Source organism: Gossypium hirsutum, chromosome A10, assembly GCF_007990345.1.
Source record: "Gossypium hirsutum isolate 1008001.06 chromosome A10, Gossypium_hirsutum_v2.1, whole genome shotgun sequence".
NCBI classification, from domain to species: domain Eukaryota; kingdom Viridiplantae; phylum Streptophyta; class Magnoliopsida; order Malvales; family Malvaceae; genus Gossypium; species Gossypium hirsutum.
In genome coordinates, this window is record NC_053433.1 from 4,362,816 (window position 1) to 4,384,920 (window position 22,105).

Sequence of the window (22,105 nt, forward strand, 5' to 3'; positions counted from 1 at the left end):
ACCTAGAGTATGTTCCCAAGCACATTTCAGATTGTAACATCCTTTACTTAATTCAATAACAAGTCTAAATAAAGAATGTCACATTAAAAAATTTCAAATTTTTTTATAACATTCAGACACTTAATTTGCTATAATTAGACTTAATTTCAACATTTGAAATTCAATTTTGTGTTTAATATAAAAATTTATACATATATTGACCATCCGAGCTTATTTCATAATCTTAAGATTTAATTTTAATTATTCTCACTAATTCATCATAAATTCGTATAAATAAACTTAAAAAAATATTTCGGATCACATACAAATCATAACAAATCTAACTTATTAATTTCAAATATCTGTTACTTAATTTTATACACAATTATTGATCAAATATTTCATGAAATCAAGTTTATAATTATAATGCCCAAATTTATAACTAAATGTTTAGGAGTGAGAAAACAGGCTCTATTCCTCAAATTTTACAGTTTTGATAAAATAGTCCCTAAAATTTCAATTTTATAGTTTTTACGATTTAGTCATTAAAATTTAAATTTTTACTATTCTTCAATTTAATTCATTAAAAACAGATTTCTTATTCTACAGTTCAGTCTTAAACCCCATTTTGTACAGTTTTGCAAAACAGTCCCTTTTCTGAAATTTTCAGATTTTACAATTTAGTCCGTACAACTCAAATTGTCAAATTTTCTACAAATTAGTCCCTGATTTTCGAACCATTAAACTTTCGTATTCTGTTTTTCAGAATTGTAAATTCTCGAATATATAAATTAGTCCTAAAACTCATGTTTTGAAATATTTATAATTTATCCCCTATAGTTTCAAACTTTACTATTTTATGCTCATCTTTCCAAATTTTCATATTTCATAATCATATAATTTAGTTACTACATCAATGTTTCAGATTTCACTACCAAACCCTTAGAATTAAAAAATTTGCAACTTTTATCAAATTAATCACTTAACAAATCATTTTTCAACTTACTCATCCAAAAAATATTTAAAATAAATATTTACTACTTTCAACATAATAAATACACAATTCCATCATTTAAAATAATTAATTCCAAATTAAAATATTATTAGTAAAAACACTCACACTGTCTTACTTTCAATTATTCACTTAAAATCATTCACCAAATAATTCATAAAAATCATTCGCTATTCACTTCTTACATAAACACAATACTTCTATTCTTTTAAACATAGAAAATAATTATGTACGCTTAATTCTTGCAAATTCACAAAAAATTATACAATTAAATAAACATAGCATAATAATTTAAATAACTTACCCATGTTTTCTCTCACTTTCATTTTCACCTTCAAGTCTTCACGGTTGGTTTCATATGAAAGAGTACTCTTGAATTAGACTTTGGTGTGAAATTTAACTTTAATTTCATAAAAATTTCAAAGATTTTAGATTAAAATGAGAAGATAATCAAATTGAATAAAATGATTTTTTTTATTTTCTAGATATAATTTTGAAGAAAACCATGGCAAAACCTCCCAAATTCAGTCAAGGGACATATATATTATCAAGATAGTTGCCACATCAAGGTCTAGAAATTAACCCAATAAGAAGTTAAGAAAATGAATAAATAATTCACGAAGTTAAACAAAATAATTCTTAATTTTAAAAAAATAAATGTAATTATCTAAAAAAATTTTAAAATGAGTGCACACATTCTGTATTTTCTATTTAATTTATTAATTTTTTTTGAAACCTCTCAGTAAAAAATCGTATGCATTTTTTTCGAAACTTTTTTTTCAATAATTATGCTTATTTTCTTTAAATTAAGAGTTATTTTTTAAGTTCATGTATGATTTATTTTATTACTTTTCACATGTAATTATTTTATTGGGTTACTTATGTAATAAATTACATCTCATTAAAAATATTCCACATCATTATCCCCGTTAATTTTTTTAGCTGTACTTTTATCAAATCTATTAGAAAAAGTAGTTTGAAAAAAAAAGGTTGGTAGCTAAAAAGGACTCAAAAATATAATTAATGTCATTTTGACAAAACATGTAAACGTTAGGGACCAAATTTATCATTAAACCTTTTTTTTATATTTATACACTTTATCCTATACAAACAAATTGAATTTAAATTTATAACTTGACGGTAAATTTTTGTTTGTTTGAAATTTTAAAAATTTAAAAAAAAAGTACTTAAGATTTTAAAAAGAATAGTATATTTTAATGGATACTTTAATTAATCTTCTTTTTATCTTTCATTTAAAATATTGAATATACAGGTGTGTTTATCAGAAAAAACACTTTTCAATTCAAACTATAATTTTAAATCTAAAAATTTGATAAATAAATAACTTTTTAAACCAAATATTGATTTTAAATTTAAATTTTAAGCCAATTTTTTTAATTTTAGACTTTTGAAAAATGTATTTTTCAATAAAACTATCTTTATATTTCTCATTAAATCTTTTACTTTATAATATTATATTTAAAATAAATATTTTATCTTTTTCAAAGTCACTTATAAACGATGATTTCAATAATAAACTGACCCATAATATTGTTTAAATTTTACCGTTATTAACTGACCCTTTTTGGGTTTGCGCAAGAAATTTTCTGAACTGCCGGCGAAACTTAAATTAATTAAAATTCATAAAAATATAAATATGAAAAAATATTTATGATATTTTATTGTTTTTAAATAGTAAATGGCGGGGCTTAAAGTTTTTTAAAATGGGTTGTGCAACTTGATTGAAGGACATTTCGTATAAAAAGAAGCGAGGCTTGGTAGGCCCAAATACATCGAAAAACGTCCGACCCATCACTATTAAAAAAGAAAACTCGTGTTACGGCCTGGCAAGTATATATACTCGCGCTATAAATTGGAGCTAACAGTGTCAAGCGCTCGGGTTTCAAATTCGAACGAGTTTCGACTCGGTTGGTCTTGGTTTTAAAACTATTACTCTTAGGCCGAAAGAGGGAGGAAGGAAGGGAGCGAAGGCGCTGCAGCAATGAGAGAAGAGGTCATTAGCTCTGGTGGGACCATAGATCCCACTCCTGCTGCGAGGTACCAACTCTTGCTACTCTCCTTTTACTTGCTTTTCAATCTCAATTTTCTCAAGTTAGGGTTTCCTTTTGTTTTCCTCAGAATCCATTTTTTTAGGTGAATATTCGGATTTTGTTTCCTGTCTTCCCGTGTGATTTTTAGGGTTAGTGTTAGGTTTGTTCGATGTGTTTTGGTAAGGGAAAATGGTTGAGATTTTGTTAAATTGCTGGAAAGTGAATAACAAGCCATACGGGGTGGAATTCGGCTAGATATCCTAAATTTGATCTTTGGCGTACTTTTATTTGAATCCAAATTAGGAAAAGGGAAAATTGAAAACAATTAATTAAACTTAGTTTGCATTTATGTAGCCAAAAAAAAAAGGGAAAAAAAAGCTTTTGCATTTCGAAGTCTTAAGTAGGTCACTAGGTTTATGCTTTTATCTCTGTACACACTAATAATGGCTTTCCATAGAAGTGATGATAATCTAGAAAAGATATTGTTCGTCATTTGTATGGTTGGTTGTCAACCCGCTAAGTCACTGTTTATGCTATTTTTTGCTTAATTTAACTGTAGAGGTATAGAGGATGGAAACTGGATCTATTTCAGCTAGGAACATGTCATTTCATTAGCAGGACAGTTTTTGTTTCCTTTTAAAGAACTGACCAATAAGGGACAGGTTAACTTCCCTTAGCGCTAGACAACAAAAGTGCCTTAGACCATTTTGGGCATCGCACATTTGATCAAGCCCACACTTGGTTCCCATCCATGACATGCTTTTTTGCATGGCTATAGGTGCAAAAAAGCCTGCCTAATTGCAGTTTTCTTTAATTTCTTTATTTTTTTATTGTTTGTACCTTTATTAGTAAAAAAAGAAGAAAAAAGATAGTATCAACTCTCTACTTTCAATGATCAATTATCCAACAATTGATATGGGATAAGAAAATTGTGCTTATTGGCCAACTAGAGAAATAGTCCTATTATGGTTACTACGTTATGAACTCTGAAAAAAATGATGATTCTTGTTCTTTAACAGTTCTGCTGGGGCATCCTCACCTGCTGTTCCAACAAATGTTGGCAGTGTGGATTGGTCTGGTCATGGTCAAAATTCCAAAGCTGCTTCTCAATCTTGTGTTGGATCCCAAGCTCCACGGATTTCATTCAGTACTAGTGCTGGTGGATCTGCCCTTGGATCATCTAGAACTTCATGTCGACCATGGGAAAGAGGGGATCTTCTCAGGCGTTTGGCTACATTTAAGCCTATGAATTGGTTTGGGAAGCCTAAGGTACACACTTGATCTAGCTGCAGCATCTACTTAGTAGAAATGTAGTTCAGTGGAGTTTGCATTTTGTCTGACCTGGTTTTGTCTTATTTGTGTTGATCTTTAATATTCATCACAGTTGGGTAATTGCCTTATCACAAAGGACATCATGGACTCTTTTTCATGCAATCTTCTAAGTTTTTCCTGGGTTTTATAGTGATTGCATATGCATGGAGTCAAGCATGTAAAAGGTTTAGTTTCTTTTAGTTGTTGAATATGCTTAATCTGATCTTAAAGCAAACTGCTGCTTTTCAAATTAATTGTAGGTTGCAAGTTCATTGGCTTGTGCTCAAAGAGGTTGGGTAAATATAGATGTTGATAAAATTGTATGTGAAACATGTGGGGCATGCCTGCATTTCGCATCCTCCCCATCGTGGCCTACTTCTGAAGGTTAGATATTGTAATTCAACTATTTCCTTTTCTTTATTTTCTTCTTTCTGGGGATATATAATCATTGTAATAAGACCATCACATACTCTCCGACCTTTCTACTTAATGATGCTTTAAGATTTGCTCAATTATATATAAGAAAATAGATGAGCAATGATGTAATGGACAGATAAATGGAATAACTCACTTTGGTGACAATAATTTGACACGGTATTAGCTAAGAAAAATAAATTTTAGGAAACCTTCATGTTTTGTTTGCTTTGTGTGTTTCTAAAATGGTTAATTCTAAATACTTGCTTTTGCTTCCTTTCGTTTTTCTTTACATCAGCTAGGGAATTGATGAACTGAACCATTTGTATTTGTTTGACTTGTTGTTACATTAGCTTACTTATTCTGGTAGGTCAGTAGCTGTAACAGTTGTTCTTGTTTAGGTAAATGAACTGTTTTGGGTTGTTTGGCTATCTGAAGGTAATATCATCAATGATGTTTTTTCTGAGGGGTTTGCAGTTAACAAGATTTTGTTAGCAGTGCATTTCTAATGGTTCAATATGTTTTGGTCTCTCTTCTTTTCCTTTTTTTTTCCTAACACTTCATTTATTTCTTTTTGTTTTTCCGCCTTTGAAGTTGAGGATGCTGGTGAGGCCTTTTCCAAGCAGCTGGATATTGGGCACAAAGTTTCTTGTCCTTGGAGAGGAAACAGCTGTCCAGAAAGCTTGGTCCAATTCCCTCCAACGCCCCAGTCTGCCCTAATTGCAGGATACAAGGATAGATGTGATGGACTTGTGCAGTTTCAGTCTCTTCCTATAATTGCTACATCTGCAATGGATCATATGCGAGTTTCTCGGGGTCCACAGGTTGATCGCCTTCTCTCTCTGTTGCAGAATTATGTGTCAGAGTTTGAATCCAGATCAGAGAATGTACCAGAACTTGATGTTACTCGAGATGGTGCATTTTGTCTGTATTCTCGTGTAAGATATTTAAGATATTTTAATGTGTTTTATCTGTTGGTAATTGGCAATGTTTCTATGTTCTTATGTTCTTTACTCTTTTACAGTCACAAAAGCTCATAAGTTTGTGCGGATGGGAACCGAGATGGCTTCTAAATGTTCAAGACTGTGAAGAACATTCTGCTCAATCAGCTAGAAATGGATGTTCTTTTGGCCCTAACAGAGCACAGGTTCATCTTTCACAGGATCCTGGAACAAACAAAACTGCTCTTGCTCCTTCAGCCAAGGACACTGGAAAAAATAAAGTGTTAGTCATGGAGTCACGACCTTCATTCAGGGTGCCTTTGTTAGACTGTAGCTTATGTGGTGCTACTGTCAGGATATTGGATTTTTTAACTGTTCCTCGACCTGCTCGTGTTGCTCCCAACAACATTGATATCCCTGACACAAGCAAGAAAATGGGGTTGACACGTGGATTAAGTGCAGCCAGTGGAATTAGTGGTTGGGTTGCTGCTGATGATCCAGAGAAAGAACTGACTGAAGACCGTGATGAAGTAGGAACGACTGATGAGAGAAAATTGGTGCCAAAAACAGATGTTGATTTGAATCTTACAATGGCTGGGGGTCTGTCTTTCTATAAGTTGGGTAGAGCCACATCATCCAGAAATATGAATGATGCAGACATGGGTCGGGATCTAGTGATTGGGCAACCATCAGGTAGTGAGGTTGGTGATAGAGCTGCTTCTTATGAATCACGGGGCCCTAGTCCTCGCAAGCGAAGCTTGGAAATAGGTGCCAGTTCAGATGATAGGCCACAGTTATGCACACAACAGGCTGATAGTGTTGAAGAAACTGTGATTGATCGTGATGGTGACAAATTCAATGATTGCAGACAATATTCTGCTGGCCCTTCCAAACGTGCCCGTGATTCAGATTTTTTTGATACTTACTGCTCACCATATCCAAGAGATTCCTCTGAGGCAGGCCCAAGCCATTCGGTGGGTTTTGAAACTCATGGAGATGGTGGCAATAGAGTTGCTCTGTTTAGGCAAGGAAGTAACCAGGTTATTGAAATCCCGTCAGTGAGAGATTCAATGCGTGCGTCCTCTGTCATTGCTATGGATACTTTGTGTCACAGTGCAGGTGGTGACTCTATGGAAAGTGTTGAGAATTATCGCGGAGATGTTGACGATATTCATTTTCCCTCATCTAGTACATATGGCCACCTTGACATGAATGAAACATCAGAGTTGAATTATAGTAATCAAGCTCAGCAGAGTATTTGTTTCCAACCAGCTGCAGAGGAAGTTCCAGGTGAAATGGGCATCAGCAGTACAAATGACGGGGAGGAAATATTCAATGCTGAACCTGAAACTGTGACAGCTCAAGCTAGGGATGGGCTTAGTTTTGGAATTAGTGGGGGGAGTGTTGGTATGTGTGCCAGCCATGAAGCTGAAATTCATGGAGCAGATGTGTCTGTGCATAGAACAGATAGTGTAGTTGGTGATGTGGAACCCAGAATAGAAGATGTTGAAAATCAGGGTCAAACTGGTGAATCTGCTCCAGATCCTGGGTTGATGGATGAAGTTGTCCCTGGTGAAATAAATAGGGAGGATCCTCATGGTGACAGCCAGGAAATGTTGTCACGCTCCTTGGGGCGGGCTGACAGTGGCTCAAAAGTTGATGGTTCTGTCAAAGCAGAGTCTGTTGAAAGTGGTGAGAAGATAAGCCAAAGCTGCAAACTAGCCCCAGATAACAGTGCTCATCCTTCTCTGTCCTGCAATGCTAATATGTATTCTGGTAATGAAACACCCAAGAAAGAGAAAAAAGATGCTGGAAAATCATCTTCCATAAACAACTGTCCTGAGCCAGAGTCAGATTTTGCTGTTGCAAATGGAATAGGTAAACTCTATGTGCCTTACTTGGTAGATCCTAGCTACCAATTTGCATTGATTTACTTCTAAGGCTCATTGGGTAGTTTAACCCTCTTTTTATTTATTTATTTATTTATTTCACTTTAATAAAACATAAATAAGGCGACAAATCTAATTCATCTAAGAACTGGCTATTAAACAAAAGGAAGATTCCCCTCTTTGGTGCCCAGGTATGATGTAAGTTTTCCTTTAACTTGCATTAGGTTTCAATCATAATCCCTCTGGTTTGTTTTGAAATTTCTTTCACCCAGCCTACTGAAGCAGTAACAATGAGCTAGTCTCGGTACCATAAAAATTTGACTTCTAGGCTGGAATTAATCATACTTTTATCTGGATCATGTACTTATTTCTATTGGTTGCTAGATTTATTTGTAATTAGCATTTATCAGTGTACCATATGTGCAAGGAAAATTGTACCAGTTCAGTTCTGACTGAAGTTACCTTCTTCAGTTTAACCATTTCAGACTTTTGGTTTGTGTTGGAATACATATTTCATGGAACTGTATGAAAATTTGAAGGTGATCCATTTCCAGTTCCCTTCTTTTTCTCTTCGGGATGCCTTATCAAGACTACTTGTTTTTTAGGTCCCCCAAAAGGAGAAAGCAATTATGAAGAAGCTGTAGAATTTGATCCAATTATTCATCACAACCAATTCTGCCCCTGGGTGAATGGAACTGTTGCTGCTGCTGGCTGTAGTGGCTCCAGTGCTGATGTTGTTGCACTCTGTGGATGGCAGTTGACATTGGATGCCTTGGATGCCCTGCGGTCACAGGGGCATATGCCTGTACAGACAGTACAGTCTGAGTCAGCAGCATCGCTGTATAAGGTTTGTTTGTCTTAATACTGGAATATGGTGGTTCTTGGGACTACAGGCTACTACAGTTACCCTTCATTTCCTCAACCATTGCTAATTTTCTCTTGCAGGATGATCACCAAACTCCTGGTAAAAAGCTCCATCGACGGCGTCCTATGAGCAAAAATCACGGGCAATAATGATGGCCAGACACGACGTGTGAAGACATCTTCAATGGCTAGTAAGTATGTCACTTATGTAAAATGATTGGTTGTAGCTGCATCTAATCATGCATCTTTCTTCATGTAATCTTATTCTAAACGGATTTCGATCGTCTTCCTGGAAGTTTAGGTCTTATCCTTCTAGGTATGAAACAAATTTTAGTTAGGGAGTGTGGTGCGTCGCATGCAGTACATGCATATGTGTATATATATCTATATCCTTTGTTTTCTAGAAGTGAAAAAGTAGTTGAAATTATCCATGTTTTATTCTGGTCCAAATCTACAATGTATATGTTATGTATAAAAAGATCAGCATAATTGATCTTAGATTGACAAAACTATAATAAACTTTTATTTCAATGGGGAGTGATCATACGTGCTAGCTATTATTGTTGGTTACACGGCTGTCATAAGCATATCTTTTTGGTAGGAAATTAAAGTTATTTACATATATTTGACTGTTTTGATAAGGATCTTGTTGACACCAAAAAAGCAAGGAGGATCTTTACTATCAATCTGATTATACCTGCAATGCTCTTGTGAAAAGTCTGGTATAATTTGCAAGTCTAATGGCAGTGAAAAGCCCTTGATTTTCCTATATAACAACACTATGAAATAGGTGGTTTGGGGTTGAACTTTTGGAAGTCTAAATGCTGAAAATAGGTTATTGATGCCTATTATTAAAGAAAAAAAGCTTTTTCATTAATCATGGCCAATCTCAAAAGAGTTCAGGAAAATATAAGGAAGACACGCACGGACACACAAAATATAATATGGTAGCATTATTTTAGTGTCAGAGAGTTAAATCTAGTAAAAAATGCATCCTTCTTTGAGCTCAAAAAAAAAAAAGATGTTAACTGACATGCATACAAATTTAATTGGCATCTGTCAGCAATGCATGTAACCTTCTTCTAACTCCCCCCCCAAAAAAAAAAATTCTATTAAAAAAAATTCAATGATTTTATAACCTGAAGCGTGTTATTATGGCATCACTTGTGTGCTCAGTAAAACAAGAAATTTGGACAACACATGCAATCCTACTGCAAATGTGATTGTCATGTCTCCATGATAGAATCTGTTGTTAACAATGGCTTACTTTAACTGTAATTATGTCTATCCTCTGGCTTTCATCTTCGTGTTGTATGCCAATGTCATGTAGGATGGAATAAGCATTCTCAACGGTTGAAGCAAATTGGAAAAGCTTTTTCAGTCATTGCCACTGGAACTGCTGCCACTAGCCCTGGGGAAGTTCTGTCATTTCTTAATGTCCCTTCTTGTTAAACTCTTATTTCATGGTAAAGTACTTTGTGTCAATTCTTACTGCATAGAGGATCTATTTTGCTTTATTTAAGCAGGTTCTTCTCAGTATTATGAACGTTATTATTCTTGATCAGTGATGTGACAGTGAACATTGCTGTTAAGAACAAAGCTCTTGTTTTTCAATTCTTCTGGGTTTTGGTTTGTAATAGATAGTGAGAATATTGTAAACTTAGTTAGCTCAACCTTAATAAGATTTTGATCTTTACGTAATGCTGACATGGTTTTATCTCTCTGCTCAGAACCCAACTATTCTCTTTTTTCTCTCTCTTAATTTTGTCATTACAATTGACCATCCTGTTTATGGTCGACCATTTTCAACATGAATTTTGTTTACAGACATTTCTATGTGATAATGTCATATTTTGTTCATGAATTATAAATTATGCAATATTGTGCTTTAACTTTAAAATTCTACAATGTGGTACCTAAAGTTTGAGTTCATTTATCAATGTACGACAATTTGTTAACAATAATGGCATACATCAAATTGCTACATTATTTTCTAGATCGTAAGATTTACGTTTGCAGTATTGCAAATTTGGTCTAAGATAGTACAATTATTTTTTAACACATGATTTTAAATAATTGAATTTTTATTTTTTTATTATAAATTGTTGAATTGTTGTGATGATTAAATTTTCAATTTCGATACAATATGAGGATACATTAAAGAGTTTAACTGTAATAAGATAGGATGTTACATGGTCCACTTCGTATCCGCCTTAGTCATCTAAAAGAAATCTGGCTGCATCCAATCAATTTTCAACCCAATCGCCACGTGTCATTGCCACATAACATACAAATAAGACCAATAAGATTAGTTTTCAGACAGGAAAGCCTATCTCACTTTTTTCTCCACCATGTCTGCAGCAGCTGCAACTGCATTCCAGTCTTCCCTATGCATCTCTTCTCAGAAACCCTCATTTTCTCCCACAAATTCCCAAGAACCAAACACTCATTTACCATCCAAACCCAAAAGCCTCCTCCACAAACACCCACTCTACTCATCAGCTCACCATAATCTCTCCCTTCAAATCAAGGAGAAAATCTTATGCCTAGAAATCATGGGCATTGACTCAGGTAAAGCCCTCTCTCTCAATCCCTCCCTTCACACCACTTCCCTTGATTCCCTCAATTCCATCATCTCGTTCCTCCAATCTAAAGGCATTCACCAAAAGGACTTCCCTAGAATCTTTGGTATGTGCCCCCAAATCCTAACCTCTAACATCAAAGCTGAGCTTGGCCCAGTTTTCAGTTTCCTCTCCCAAGACCTTAATGTCCCTGAAAATAACTATAGGAAGGTCATTAACAAGTGTCCCAGGTTGCTCACTTCAAGTGTCAGAGACCAGTTGAAACCAGCTTTGTTCTATCTCCAAAGGCTTGGGTTTAGAGATTTAGAGGCTTTGGCTTATCAAGACCCTGTCTTGCTGGTTTCAAGTGTGGAACATACCTTAATACCCAAACTCAAGTTCTTGGAAAGCATAGGGTTTTCAACCAGTGGAGCTAAAAGTATGGTGTTGAGGTGCCCAGGGTTGTTCACTTTCAGCATAGAAAACAACTACAAGCCCAAATTCGAGTACTTTAAAGAGGAGATGAATGGGGATTTGGAGGAGTTGAAAGCATTCCCTCAGTTCTTTGCTTTTAGTTTGGAGAAGAGGATAAAACCAAGGCATATTGAAGCCATAAAAAGTGGGGTTAAGTTGCCTTTGGCTAACATGCTAAAAAGCACTGATGATGAGTTTAAAGAGTTGCTGAGAAACAATGGGGCAAATAGCTGATGATGATCATATATGTAATTCTCTTCTTTATGAACTTTGTTTCATATGTAAATTTGGCAGTGTCATACAATGCTTTTGTAAAGGAAAATGCAGTAAGATATTCCATTAACTATTGCTTTATTGTCAATAATATATATTTTATTAGTATATTTTATCATAAAATAAAATAAAATCAAAACCTTACTCAACATTGGAAATAAATCCCATAATGTAACATATTTAATGATATTCTCATTTGTGAAAAAATCACTATTTTGTCTAGATTAATTAGTTAAGCTAAAAGGTAGATTTTTCATTACGAGCAAAGGAAAGGCTTTCATTTTGGATACGTGGCTAAAGCGGTGCTTCATTTATTAATTAGGTGCTCGGGTCAGACTTTGTACTTTCAGCTACTGCTAGGTCTTGGCTGCTTCCTAACATAAACCCACAGATTTCCTAAACAAAGAAAAGGGTTTAATTTTCTGGGTTTTTCTTCTGTTTGGGTTCCTGGAAAAGTGTTAGTGAGAGATAGAGAGACAAGGTGAGGATGTTGTTTTGCCGGGGATTTTCTAGGATTCGTACAACTCCCGGAAAGAGCTTGTTTGGTTTCGTTCTCTCTCGTCGAACTGACCCTTCTCTATTCCTTCTCTCTAATCAATATGTTTACTCTACTATAAAGGTTAAACCTTGACTCTTACCTTTTTGCTTTTTCTTTATCTTTCTCTTCGAGTTTTGAAACACTGGAAATATGTAATTGACAGTTCTCAGTTGCTCCTTAATTTAAGTTGTTTCAGAGTTTTGTTTCCATTTTTTAAAAATTATTTTTTTGTTAATTAATAAGAATTAATCTGTTTCACCTCTGGTCATGCAAATTAACTAGGGAATGAATCAGATGTTCTGTTTGCTGAAAGGGCACTTTTTTTTCCCCTTTCTATTAGACTGTGTTTTATTTCTTGGGTTTTAATGATAATAGTCCTTAAAGCATGTATTCATTGCACATTTGAATTGCAATGGTGTTGTCACCACCCGGAATGATTGGAATCGGTGCTCAAAGCTACTTCTTTATAGTCAAAGTAAAGTTGATATAGTGAATCTATAGATTGGTAATGATCTCTATGCCTGATGGGTTTATATGATTACTGAATCAAATGAGCCACAAAGAAGATTCCTCTGAGAGGACTATAGCTATGTTCTACATTGATTTTTGTATTATAATAGATATTTTACATCTCTGGTTCTTTCTTTTGATCAATTTATTTTTAATGAAATAATTGTATTGATCATTAATGTTTTCTCTTGTTACTGTTTCTGGGGATTAGTAGGTTCGTAGTGGCAGAGAAACTCTTTCTTGGAGTTTTCCTTCATTGCTTGGTCTTGGACGGCAAATTCATCAGAGTAGCTCTCTAATAGAGGTTATCCTTTAAATTGCTCATCCTTCTACAATTTGCGAGTTTTTTTTTTTTTTTGTTCATTTACCGAATTTCTTTCTTATAGTTTTAGGACAGGAGACATGGTTATCCAGGGATAGGAAGTTTTCTAGTGTGTTAAATTTTCTAATGTTCAAATATGAAACAAATGCTACTATTTTGGCCTTAAGTTGATTACTTCCCTCTCTGTTGTGTTTGTTATTGTTAATTGTTGGCTACTAGTTTGTTTATCTCCTCTCCTTCTATCTCGCCTTTGTTTACTGCAATATTGAGATGGCAAGACATTTCCTCCAGGAACAACTTGATCCATTTTCACTTGTTTCTGATGAACTGTCACTTGTCGCTAACAGGTTGCGGGCTATGGTTATTGCTGAGGTATCACACTGTTCTTTTTCATGTCTATGGAATGAGTTTATTACATTCTTTATGTGGGAAAGCAAATGAAAATTGCATGTTTATGTCATCCAGGTTCCTAAGCTTGCTTCAGCTGCTGAGTACTTCTTCAAATTGGGGGTGGAAGGAAAGAGATTTCGTCCCACGGTAATGTATTTTTACGGATGTGGTAATCTTGAGGTTACTGGCAGATTGTCATAATTTTGATGGTAATTCTATTTTTGCTTTTACTGTGGGCTCAGTATTGCGTATAGGTTGCACTAGGGAAGGGAACAATACAAAAATTCATAGATGAACTACTCTTGTAGCATTCGTTAGCCCCAGTTCGTTCTTGGCTCATTCCAAATTAAAAACCCATTTGACGGAAGCTAAACTTGATCTCTGTTGCTTTTTATCAAAGAAGCTTGCTTTACGTACAAATGATTTTATGGAAATTTATTGTATATGTTCTATGCAGGTTTTGCTTTTGATGGCTACAGCTTTGAATGTTCATATACCTGAATCAGTTGGTGGTGGTGTAGGAGATATTGTGACAACTGAATTACGTACAAGACAGCAGTCTATAGCTGAGATAACAGAGATGATCCATGTCATTTCGTCATCATTTAATTTTGTTTATCTTGTGTTGCATGCACTGGAGCTTGTTGATAAATTCACTTTAGTCTAACATGGTCATTTCATCATCTAGGTTGCTAGCCTCCTCCATGATGATGTTTTGGATGATGCGGATAAAAGACGTGGTATTGGTTCATTGAATGCTGTAATGGGCAATAAGGTGTCTTTCTTTTTATTGCTCTTGCAACTGACAGAAAAGTTTTCTAGCCTAAAGCAATTGCTAAACTTTTCCTGTTTCCAGTTGGCTGTACTAGCGGGAGATTTTCTGCTTTCTCGAGCTTGTGTGGCCCTTGCTGCTTTAAAAAATACGGAGGTGCTTTTAATTTATTATTATTTGCATGATCTCTGTGAGGTATCTGCAAATGCTAGTTAAAAATCAGTACGCTCAATATCTGTAGGTTGTATCATTAGTAGCAACAGTTGTGGAGAATCTGGTTATGGGTGAAACCATGCAAATGACAACTTCATCTGAACAACGTTGTAGGTATGCTGGTCTACTATGCGTAATATTTCGTTATTTGGTCACCCCTGTTTTCTATTCAATTACTTGGATGTCCTGCTAGGTTTAGACCCCGTGATAGCCATCATTTAGTGGCTGGCTAGGTAACCTGGTTAGCATGATTTCATTTGTTTATGCTTGTGTTTTATTGATCTAATAAGTGAATAATAGTTAGAACTTACTGTAGTCTAATGTTACTGCAAAGCTTAAAAATTTAGGAAAACCTCTGTAGTAACTTATAAACAATACTAACTTTATTTGTTGACTTGGTGGCCATCTTTCGGTACAAACTTTTAATATTTGCGGATAACACTTACTGTTAGTCATAGACTGTTATGGAATGTGTAGTCTGTGCTATATGAGTGAGAAAAATTCCTTTTTTCTTTTATCATGCATTTCCATTCAAATAATTGCTGATTGGTAAATCTGTCTTGTCCTGCTTTGAGTTTAAGGATCTTTTGCTTGTATTTAACTGAAACTAGAACAATTTTTTCATGATGCAGCATGGACTATTACATGCAAAAGACATACTACAAGACTGCTTCCTTGATTTCAAACAGTTGCAAGGCAATTGCGCTTCTTGCTGGGCAAACAGCTGAAGTTGCAATGTTGGCTTTCGAGTATGGCAAAAATCTGGTTTGTACTTTCATTTAAGTTTTACTTTCTTCAACTCATCATAAATTGCTAGATCTTCTTGGGAGTTAGATTTCAATGATGCTTTGCACGAACAAAACCTCTTAAGCAACTAAACCCTGCTAGTTGATAGTGAATCGGTGTTAACTGTTAAGTAATGTAAAGCATAAACCCAAACTCCTTTTTCTTGATAAATATAAACTGATTAATTACATTTCTGTTCTCAATAAAAGCCTAACTCCTAAAATAATGAATGCACAAATCAGTTTAGAACTTCCCTTTTATATGGGGTGATGGTCTATTAAGAGGACAGGAAAATGAATATTCCCATTGTTTCTATTTTCCTCTCTGAAGGATAAAAGCCTCATATACTCGATGGACTTCCAAGTGATTTTCTAACCCATAAAGGATAGGTCTGGCTCAATGATGTTTGATGCAATTGCCAATTTCTTTTTGATTACAACATGGCCCACCAAATCTGAGGTTGTCCCTTTCTGCAAGTGTGTGACACTATAATTTTAAAGAGATATCATATCATGTATTGGTAAAACATGTGGTGATTATGGAGCAACTGAGATTATAAGTACTTTTAGCTATAAGCTGTAGAACAATCAACATATTATTGATGTCCTTTATCCATCTTCCATCATTTACAACTTTCCCTTTCCTCTTCTTGTATGGTCCAACTATCTCTTTATTTTTCAGGGATTGGCATTTCAATTGATAGACGATGTTCTTGATTTCACCGGCACATCAGCTTCCCTTGGAAAGGGTTCTCTATCTGACATCCAGCAGGTAATTCTCTATCCATGATGTCTTATGCAAATATTAAATGGCTTTAAGCTGGTAATAGTTTATAGAAACATGCAATTGTAAACTACATAGGCAGGCACATCATAATTCCTTCTATGTAAATGTCCATACTAGGTTCACAAAAATGCTTTTAAATGGTTTGCATGATGATGACTATATCATTTATCACAACCATCTGATGTTGCAGGGAATTGTAACAGCTCCAATCTTGTTTGCCATGGAAGAGTTTCCACAATTACATGCTATTGTTTATCAAGGTTTTGACAACCCCGAAAACATTGAGATTGTAAGTATATGTAATCAACCTATGCATAGAATTTGTGAATTTGCCAATTTCTCTTTCTGAAGGTATTCTTTTACACTTCATACGATCTATAATCAAACTTTTGGAGGTTTATTTTTGTGCTTTCTACATCTGATTTCTTGACTACCTATGGTTTTGCAATTATATGAGCCTTATTTTGTCAAAATTCACTTGAGCTGATAAATATATGAAAAATATAGGCCCTTGAATACCTTGGGAAGAGTCATGGTATGGAGAGGACAAAAGAGCTAGCCATGAAGCATGCTAATCTTGCTGCTGCAGCAATTGATTCTCTACCGGAGAGTAATGATGAGAACGTAATAAGGTCAAGGCGGGCACTAGTTGATCTCACTCAAAGAGTAATCACAAGAAACAAGTGACATAAGAGAGAGAAAAGGCTGTGGACTTGTACCAATCCATTATGCATTGTGCCAGAGGTTTTGCTTATTGTTGTAATCCTTGTTCCTTCAAGGTAAGGGGAAATCCCCTGCTTGGAGGAGTCTAAGGTTCAGTTGTTACAGAATTTTTCATAATAATAAATTTTGTTGTTGTAAATTGTAGTTTCTAGGCTAAGCCAGTGCAGAAGTGTTCATGGGTTATGTTGGATTGCTTTATCTAGTTCTACTCTTTACAAATGACATCCCACAAGTTGATTTTCACCCTGAGCCAACCTGTGTACGAGACTTTCAAAAGAACTAGCCTTCCAATTATTAACAAGATGTCTGGATTACTACATGCCTGAAGAGTAAATTTTACAAGGGAAACAAATTTTCATTAATACACCAAAAAATGAAATGACAGGTCTGCCATGGACGAAGCGGACGTGTAGAAGGGTCCATATGGTGCCTTTCTACATGAATATACCCCTTTTGATATAATCCAATAGCAGAAGCCAGCCAAAGCCTCACCATTTTCTTAAAACAGGGCTCCACCTTTTGCATTTCTCCTTTTTCACCTAGATTGTTAGGCTCATTTCACCCAAGAGATGATTTCAATGAGTAGTTGCAAACAACCAAGTCGTATATGTTAACATCTGAAGATCGGAACATTTCATTTGTTGCTCTGAACTCTGATTTCACAATTCGGTCGTCATTTCAGATGCATGACCAGTTAGCTCATCTGCATACAATCTGATGTCCATTAGCAGGCCTATTTCAATTCATAATATCCTAGCCAGATATGAAAGTATGGTGGTTAGCCATGTGAGAACAAACAGTTTTGTCCCCGTTTAAGTACCAACATCAGGGAAATGGACAATATTGTACTGTAATACCTTCAATTTGAAACATGATGCTTACACAAATGTAGGTGGGCAATCAAGGAAGGAATTTTGCTGTTACGTTGAAGATGTCATTTAAGTCCACAGCAGCAGCAGTGCAGAAAATTTGTAGTGTGAGATGGCACCTCAAGTAGCAGAGGTTATTGCAGTATCAGGAAATACGCTCCATATCCAACTATTGATTGCAGATCCATAGTATTGTTTCCAAGGATCTATCTCCAAATCTCTTAATCATGTTATGTCCAGAATCAACTGCAGCATACAACCAAATAAACAAATATAACTAAGCACCTAGATTATCTGCATTTACATCAGTTATTTTTATTACCATCCATCCAGACTAAGGTAGTTTATCATTACATTCACTCAAATATCAAATTTACCAGTATTACTTATCAATTCATTTGCCAATGTTGTTGGATAGAACTAAAAGAAGATGAAAACAATCCACATAGAAAAGAAGCAGAGTCAATCATAGTTCCCTAACAAACCTGCTGTAGGAATTTCGCATGTAAACAATCACCTTACTCTTCAAATTTGACATTATTATACAAATACAATAAATCCCTAACAAACCTGCTGTAAGAATTTCTCATGTAAACAATCACCTTACTCTTCAAATTTGACATTCTTATACAATTACAATAAATGTCTACTTTTAGGCATATGTTTTCAGTTCCTGCATATGCTTTAAAGCAACTTCGCTAGCAAAGACGTTTGACACTTTTCTTCATTTCTGTGAAATGACACCATATAGTTTATAACATTTAGCAGCTCTAGTTTAGACTTTAAACATTATAGGATGTACCAAACTTCATTAGAAGCTCTAAAACATACAATGAAGTATTGATCTTGGCCCACATAAATTTAAATGTAGGTATTACCATGCACTAGGACCCCACCCCAATACAGCTTCTGCCTAAAGAAGAAGCAAGAAGAGTTTAGGATTACCATTTTCAAGCCATTGAACTTCAAAGGGAAAGCTCCAGTGTCGTAAAATTTGGAATATGGCTTCAAAATGTCATTCACATTGAGGTGAAAGGTGTCCACGCTCAACAAATCGTAGCATGAGGTTATCTGCCTCCGCAGATTTTCCTTCTGACATGAGTCTCTTACTCAACTTGTCAGATAATTTAAGATTAGGAATCAGATTTCTGTTAAACATACGACAAGCAACTTTATACGCTGATAGAGGCATCCCTTTGCTCAAGTAACTTTCCAGAAGCATGTTACAGGTATTAGCATCGTTTCTGGATGCCGTTTTCAAAACCCTAGACAACAATTTATCAGCCTCCTGAAGGCTTCCAAAACTACAAAGCTTTTCAATAACTTGATTATACGCTGTTTTGCAGTTCTGCCTCGAAAGCATCTTTTCCAATAATTTCAACAGATCTTCCACCTTTCCCATCTGGCAATATCTGTGAATGACTGTTCTGTATGTAACAGGTGTTGGAAGCAACCCTTTTTTTAGCATCTTCATGGTAAGATCAGTTGCTTCTTCTATTCTACCGTTCTTTCCAAGTGCATCAATTATTGCTGTATAAGTGACTGCATCAGGATGCTTGTTACTTAGATACATATCATCAAGCAATGACAAAGCAGCCTCCAAGTTATCCTTTTGACAATATCCATGAATAAGAGTAGTAAAATTTACAACGTTAACGGCACACCCTTTATTCAAACATTCCTCCAAGAACCTTTTAGCGTCATTCATTTTCCCCTCTTGACATAGTGACTCAATTATCAAGTTAATTTCAACCGGGTTTGGGAAAAAGCCCTTGCTAATCATCTCCTTCACTACATCACACGCCTCAGATAATTTTCCTTCCTTACGCAGCCCATGCATTACAGCGCTATAAGTGATGGCATTCGGGGTCCAAAACTCTTCCTCGCTACTAGTCAGCATCTCTCTTGCCTGTAATGAACTCCCATTCCGACAAAGGCCGGTTAATAAAGCTGTGTATGATACAGTGTTTGGCTTGCAGCCATGCTTGTACATATGCTGAAGCATTTTTTTAGCTTGCTCCAGCTTCCCAACACGACAAAAACCATCGACAACAGCTGTATAAGTCACCACATCAGGATTGCAACCCTTTGACAACATTTCACTGACAATACCTTTTGCCTCGTCCATTTTTCCCTGTTTACAGTACGCATGAACTATTGCACTATGCCCAACCTTATCGATCTGAAATCCTCTGGCTTCAGCTTCCTGTAAAAATTCAAGTGCCTCATCTGCATGGCCATGCTTGGATAGTATATGGATAAGAGTGTCATACGTAACCATGTCTGGAAACAGATTACTTTCTTTTACCATCTTCTCCATTAAGTCCCTCACTTCTTTGACTTGTTTTTCTTTACAAAAGAAACTCATTATGGTGTAATAACTAACTTTATCCGGTGAACAGTTTTTTGATGACATATCAGAAATCAGCTGCAATGCATTTTCAACGTGATTTACGTTACAGTATCCCTTGATTAAACAGTTGTAAGTGACAACATTAGGGATAATTCCAACAATTTGCATTCTTTCGAAGAACCTCAGTGCCTTCTCCAACTTATTTGCCATCACCAAAACATGAATTGCAGTATTACATAATCCCAAATTCAGCTCAACTCCAGCCTTTTGCATTAAAGTCAAAACCTTCATGGCGTTCCTCAAGTTGCCAGCCCTACTATATGACACCATCAAATAACCAAATGCTTCAGGCCGACACTCAATCCCTCTACGTGCCATGAGCCGAAGAACCCGTTTAGCACCTTGACACAATTTAGTCTTACTAAGGATCTCAAGCATTGCATAATATACAATCGGGTTGTGACGGTACCGCCATTGCCGATCAGCCCAATAAAAGAACTGCAAAGCTACACGTTCATCATCCTGAGAGAGCAAAACAGCACAAACTTGACGAGGTTTGAGACTTCTTAGTAAGTGCCTCATATCACGTTCAAGCTTTGCATTCCAAGCCGACCTACATTGAATCAACCTACAAATCTCTCTCACCAAAGGATGCCTAAGTTCATCCTCCTCTAACTCAATTCTCCATACATCCTCTGTTTGCTCATTATATGAATTCAATACCACAAAATCATCATCAGTACGACAATTATCTCCTTCTTCCTCTTCAATTTCATCAAAGCCATCAAATTTCAGGCTTCGATTCCTTTGATACCCACCATTATTGTCAGCAAACAAACTCAACTCCCTAGAGTCTTCAACACCCATCTCTCTAAATTTACCAAAATCAACATTTCCCTCATTAAAATGATCTCTTTCCACAAAACTGACATTAGAATCACTCACAGGATGAGAACCAGGATTGAAATTACTTTCTGAAAACGAAGATAAATATGCATTAAATCTAATATAGACAAAAGGGCAACGACGAGCTAGGATTCTCTGAATTCTATGATAAGAGAAGTAACCAGAGTGCATATCTGCGAAGTTAATGAACAAAAAAGGAGCTTATATGACCTGGGAAACTTTGTATGAATGTGTAGAGTGACACAGTGGAGTTTATCAAGCTTCTGAAAATCTCCCAATCTGTGGGTTAGTCTTTCTCGTTTCGCCCTTTTTCTGTTCTTTCCACTTTGCGCCATCCCCTCCATTGGCCTTGCTTTGAAGTTTGATGACCCAGGCTGAGGGGCTGCCAGGCCTTGGACCCTCAAACTTTGGGTATGCTTTAACCCATTAAAGCTGTTTTCTGTGAAGTTTGTAACCCAAAAAAAAATGAAAAAATTCGTGGGTAGTAGTAACCCAAAAAATAAGTGTTCTGGTAAAGTTTGCAACCAATAATATGTAATAAAATACAAAAATTGTGATTTAGATGCAAGTCGATGCATGAAACTAGCTATCAAAACAATCGATTAATCTCTTTGCTTCTTCAAGTCCCGCAAGACAAGAAGAAAAGAACAACTTTAATGAATGCTCGAATCCTATTATTATGCATAAATTATGAATTTAGTCTCTTTTGTAATTTTTGAATCGATTAATTTTAAAATTCTAATTTTAATCAAAATAATATGGTTAAATCCATTTAATTCAATCCAGTTCATAATCTTGTACTATCTGTAAAATTGTAATTTTATTCTATGTTTTCTAATTTAATCATTTTTAATTCTTATATTTTTTGAATTTTAGAGTTTTAATTTTGACACAAAACAACAAGCATTAAATCTATTAATTAAATTTTTTGTAAATAATATATAAAAGTAGTAAGCTAACATGACATTCACGTCTGATAATATATTTATCATATAAAATTTTAAAAATAGTATAACTTAATAAATTTAATACTTATCATTTAATTTGGTGATAATTAAAATTTTAAAATTTAAAAACTATAAAGATTAAATCCATAACTTACGCATAACATATAGATTAATTGCAAAATTTAACATCAACCACTGTTATATTTTTTCTCTTTCGTACT

The 22,105-nt window shown here is 35.1% G+C and overlaps 4 protein-coding genes across 18 annotated transcripts; 3 read left to right on the forward strand and 1 right to left on the reverse strand.

The window, feature by feature from the left end:
• Positions 1-2,845: 2,845 nt before the first annotated feature.
• Positions 2,846-10,162, forward strand: LOC107937510 (uncharacterized). Of its 3 annotated transcripts, none has more exons than XM_016870399.2 (8): positions 2,846-3,049; positions 4,062-4,311; positions 4,614-4,737; positions 5,362-5,705; positions 5,792-7,586; positions 8,203-8,444; positions 8,543-8,652; positions 9,792-10,162. In XM_016870399.2, exons 1-7 carry the CDS (start codon positions 2,994-2,996, stop codon positions 8,609-8,611), a joined length of 2,880 nt encoding a protein of 959 aa, XP_016725888.1. In that variant the 5' UTR covers positions 2,846-2,993; the 3' UTR covers positions 8,612-8,652; positions 9,792-10,162. The 3 variants fall into 3 exon arrangements, with proteins under 3 accessions (XP_016725888.1, XP_016725889.1, XP_040935562.1); XM_016870400.2 differs by having other exon boundaries at positions 2,878-3,049; positions 8,543-8,656; XM_041079628.1 differs by lacking the exon at positions 9,792-10,162 and having other exon boundaries at positions 2,880-3,049; positions 8,543-9,031.
• Positions 10,163-10,812: 650 nt separating this feature from the next.
• LOC107937513 (transcription termination factor MTEF1, chloroplastic) lies at positions 10,813-13,877 on the forward strand. 4 transcript variants are annotated; one of them, XM_016870411.2, is made up of 5 exons: positions 10,813-11,744; positions 13,029-13,121; positions 13,431-13,511; positions 13,605-13,676; positions 13,772-13,877. In XM_016870411.2, exon 1 carries the CDS (start codon positions 10,813-10,815, stop codon positions 11,728-11,730), a length of 918 nt encoding a protein of 305 aa, XP_016725900.2. In that variant the 3' UTR covers positions 11,731-11,744; positions 13,029-13,121; positions 13,431-13,511; positions 13,605-13,676; positions 13,772-13,877. The 4 variants fall into 4 exon arrangements, with proteins under 4 accessions (XP_016725900.2, XP_040935565.1, XP_016725901.2 ...); XM_041079631.1 differs by having other exon boundaries at positions 13,487-13,511; XM_016870412.2 differs by having other exon boundaries at positions 13,032-13,121.
• On the forward strand, positions 11,608-16,990 carry LOC107937512 (solanesyl diphosphate synthase 3, chloroplastic/mitochondrial). 3 transcript variants are annotated; one of them, XM_016870408.2, is made up of 12 exons: positions 11,608-11,744; positions 13,032-13,121; positions 13,431-13,511; positions 13,605-13,676; positions 13,987-14,118; positions 14,218-14,304; positions 14,386-14,457; positions 14,543-14,628; positions 15,147-15,279; positions 15,982-16,071; positions 16,277-16,375; positions 16,594-16,990. In XM_016870408.2, exons 1-12 carry the CDS (start codon positions 11,730-11,732, stop codon positions 16,771-16,773), a joined length of 1,137 nt encoding a protein of 378 aa, XP_016725897.1. In that variant the 5' UTR covers positions 11,608-11,729; the 3' UTR covers positions 16,774-16,990. The 3 variants fall into 3 exon arrangements, with proteins under 3 accessions (XP_016725897.1, XP_016725896.1, XP_016725898.1); XM_016870407.2 differs by lacking the exon at positions 11,608-11,744 and adding an exon at positions 12,099-12,388; XM_016870409.2 differs by lacking the exon at positions 11,608-11,744 and having other exon boundaries at positions 13,487-13,511.
• Positions 16,991-17,077: 87 nt separating this feature from the next.
• On the reverse strand, positions 17,078-21,592 carry LOC107937511 (pentatricopeptide repeat-containing protein At1g09900). Of its 8 annotated transcripts, XM_041079630.1 has the most exons (4): positions 21,148-21,391; positions 18,624-21,005; positions 17,692-17,924; positions 17,078-17,512 (listed from the first exon to the last, which is right to left on the reverse strand). In XM_041079630.1, the coding sequence occupies exon 2, from the start codon at positions 20,896-20,898 to the stop codon at positions 18,694-18,696; it is 2,205 nt and encodes a 734-aa protein (XP_040935564.1). In that variant the 5' UTR covers positions 20,899-21,005; positions 21,148-21,391; the 3' UTR covers positions 17,078-17,512; positions 17,692-17,924; positions 18,624-18,693. The 8 variants fall into 8 exon arrangements, with proteins under 8 accessions (XP_040935564.1, XP_016725891.1, XP_040935563.1 ...); XM_016870402.2 differs by having other exon boundaries at positions 18,624-21,445; XM_041079629.1 differs by having other exon boundaries at positions 17,078-17,562; positions 18,624-21,445.
• Between the last annotated feature and the right edge of the window lie 513 nt (positions 21,593-22,105).

What these genes read in the sequence shown, in the direction of transcription:
- LOC107937511 (XM_016870401.2), bottom strand. Translation starts at nt 21,108, where the DNA reads ATGCACTCTGGTTACTTCTCTTATCATAGAATTCAGAGAATCCTAGCT.
- LOC107937510 (XM_016870399.2), top strand. Translation starts at nt 2,994, where the DNA reads ATGAGAGAAGAGGTCATTAGCTCTGGTGGGACCATAGATCCCACTCCT. An exon ending in GATCCCACTCCTGCTGCGAG is followed by an intron (nt 3,050 to 4,061) that starts GTACCAACTCTT and finishes GTTCTTTAACAG; the next exon opens with TTCTGCTGGGGCATCCTCAC. An exon ending in CATTTTGTCTGTATTCTCGT is followed by an intron (nt 5,706 to 5,791) that starts GTAAGATATTTA and finishes ACTCTTTTACAG; the next exon opens with TCACAAAAGCTCATAAGTTT.
- LOC107937513 (XM_016870411.2), top strand. Translation starts at nt 10,813, where the DNA reads ATGTCTGCAGCAGCTGCAACTGCATTCCAGTCTTCCCTATGCATCTCT.
- LOC107937512 (XM_016870407.2), top strand. Translation starts at nt 12,257, where the DNA reads ATGTTGTTTTGCCGGGGATTTTCTAGGATTCGTACAACTCCCGGAAAG. An exon ending in AGAGTAGCTCTCTAATAGAG is followed by an intron (nt 13,122 to 13,430) that starts GTTATCCTTTAA and finishes CATTTCCTCCAG; the next exon opens with GAACAACTTGATCCATTTTC. An exon ending in AGATAACAGAGATGATCCAT is followed by an intron (nt 14,119 to 14,217) that starts GTCATTTCGTCA and finishes TTCATCATCTAG; the next exon opens with GTTGCTAGCCTCCTCCATGA.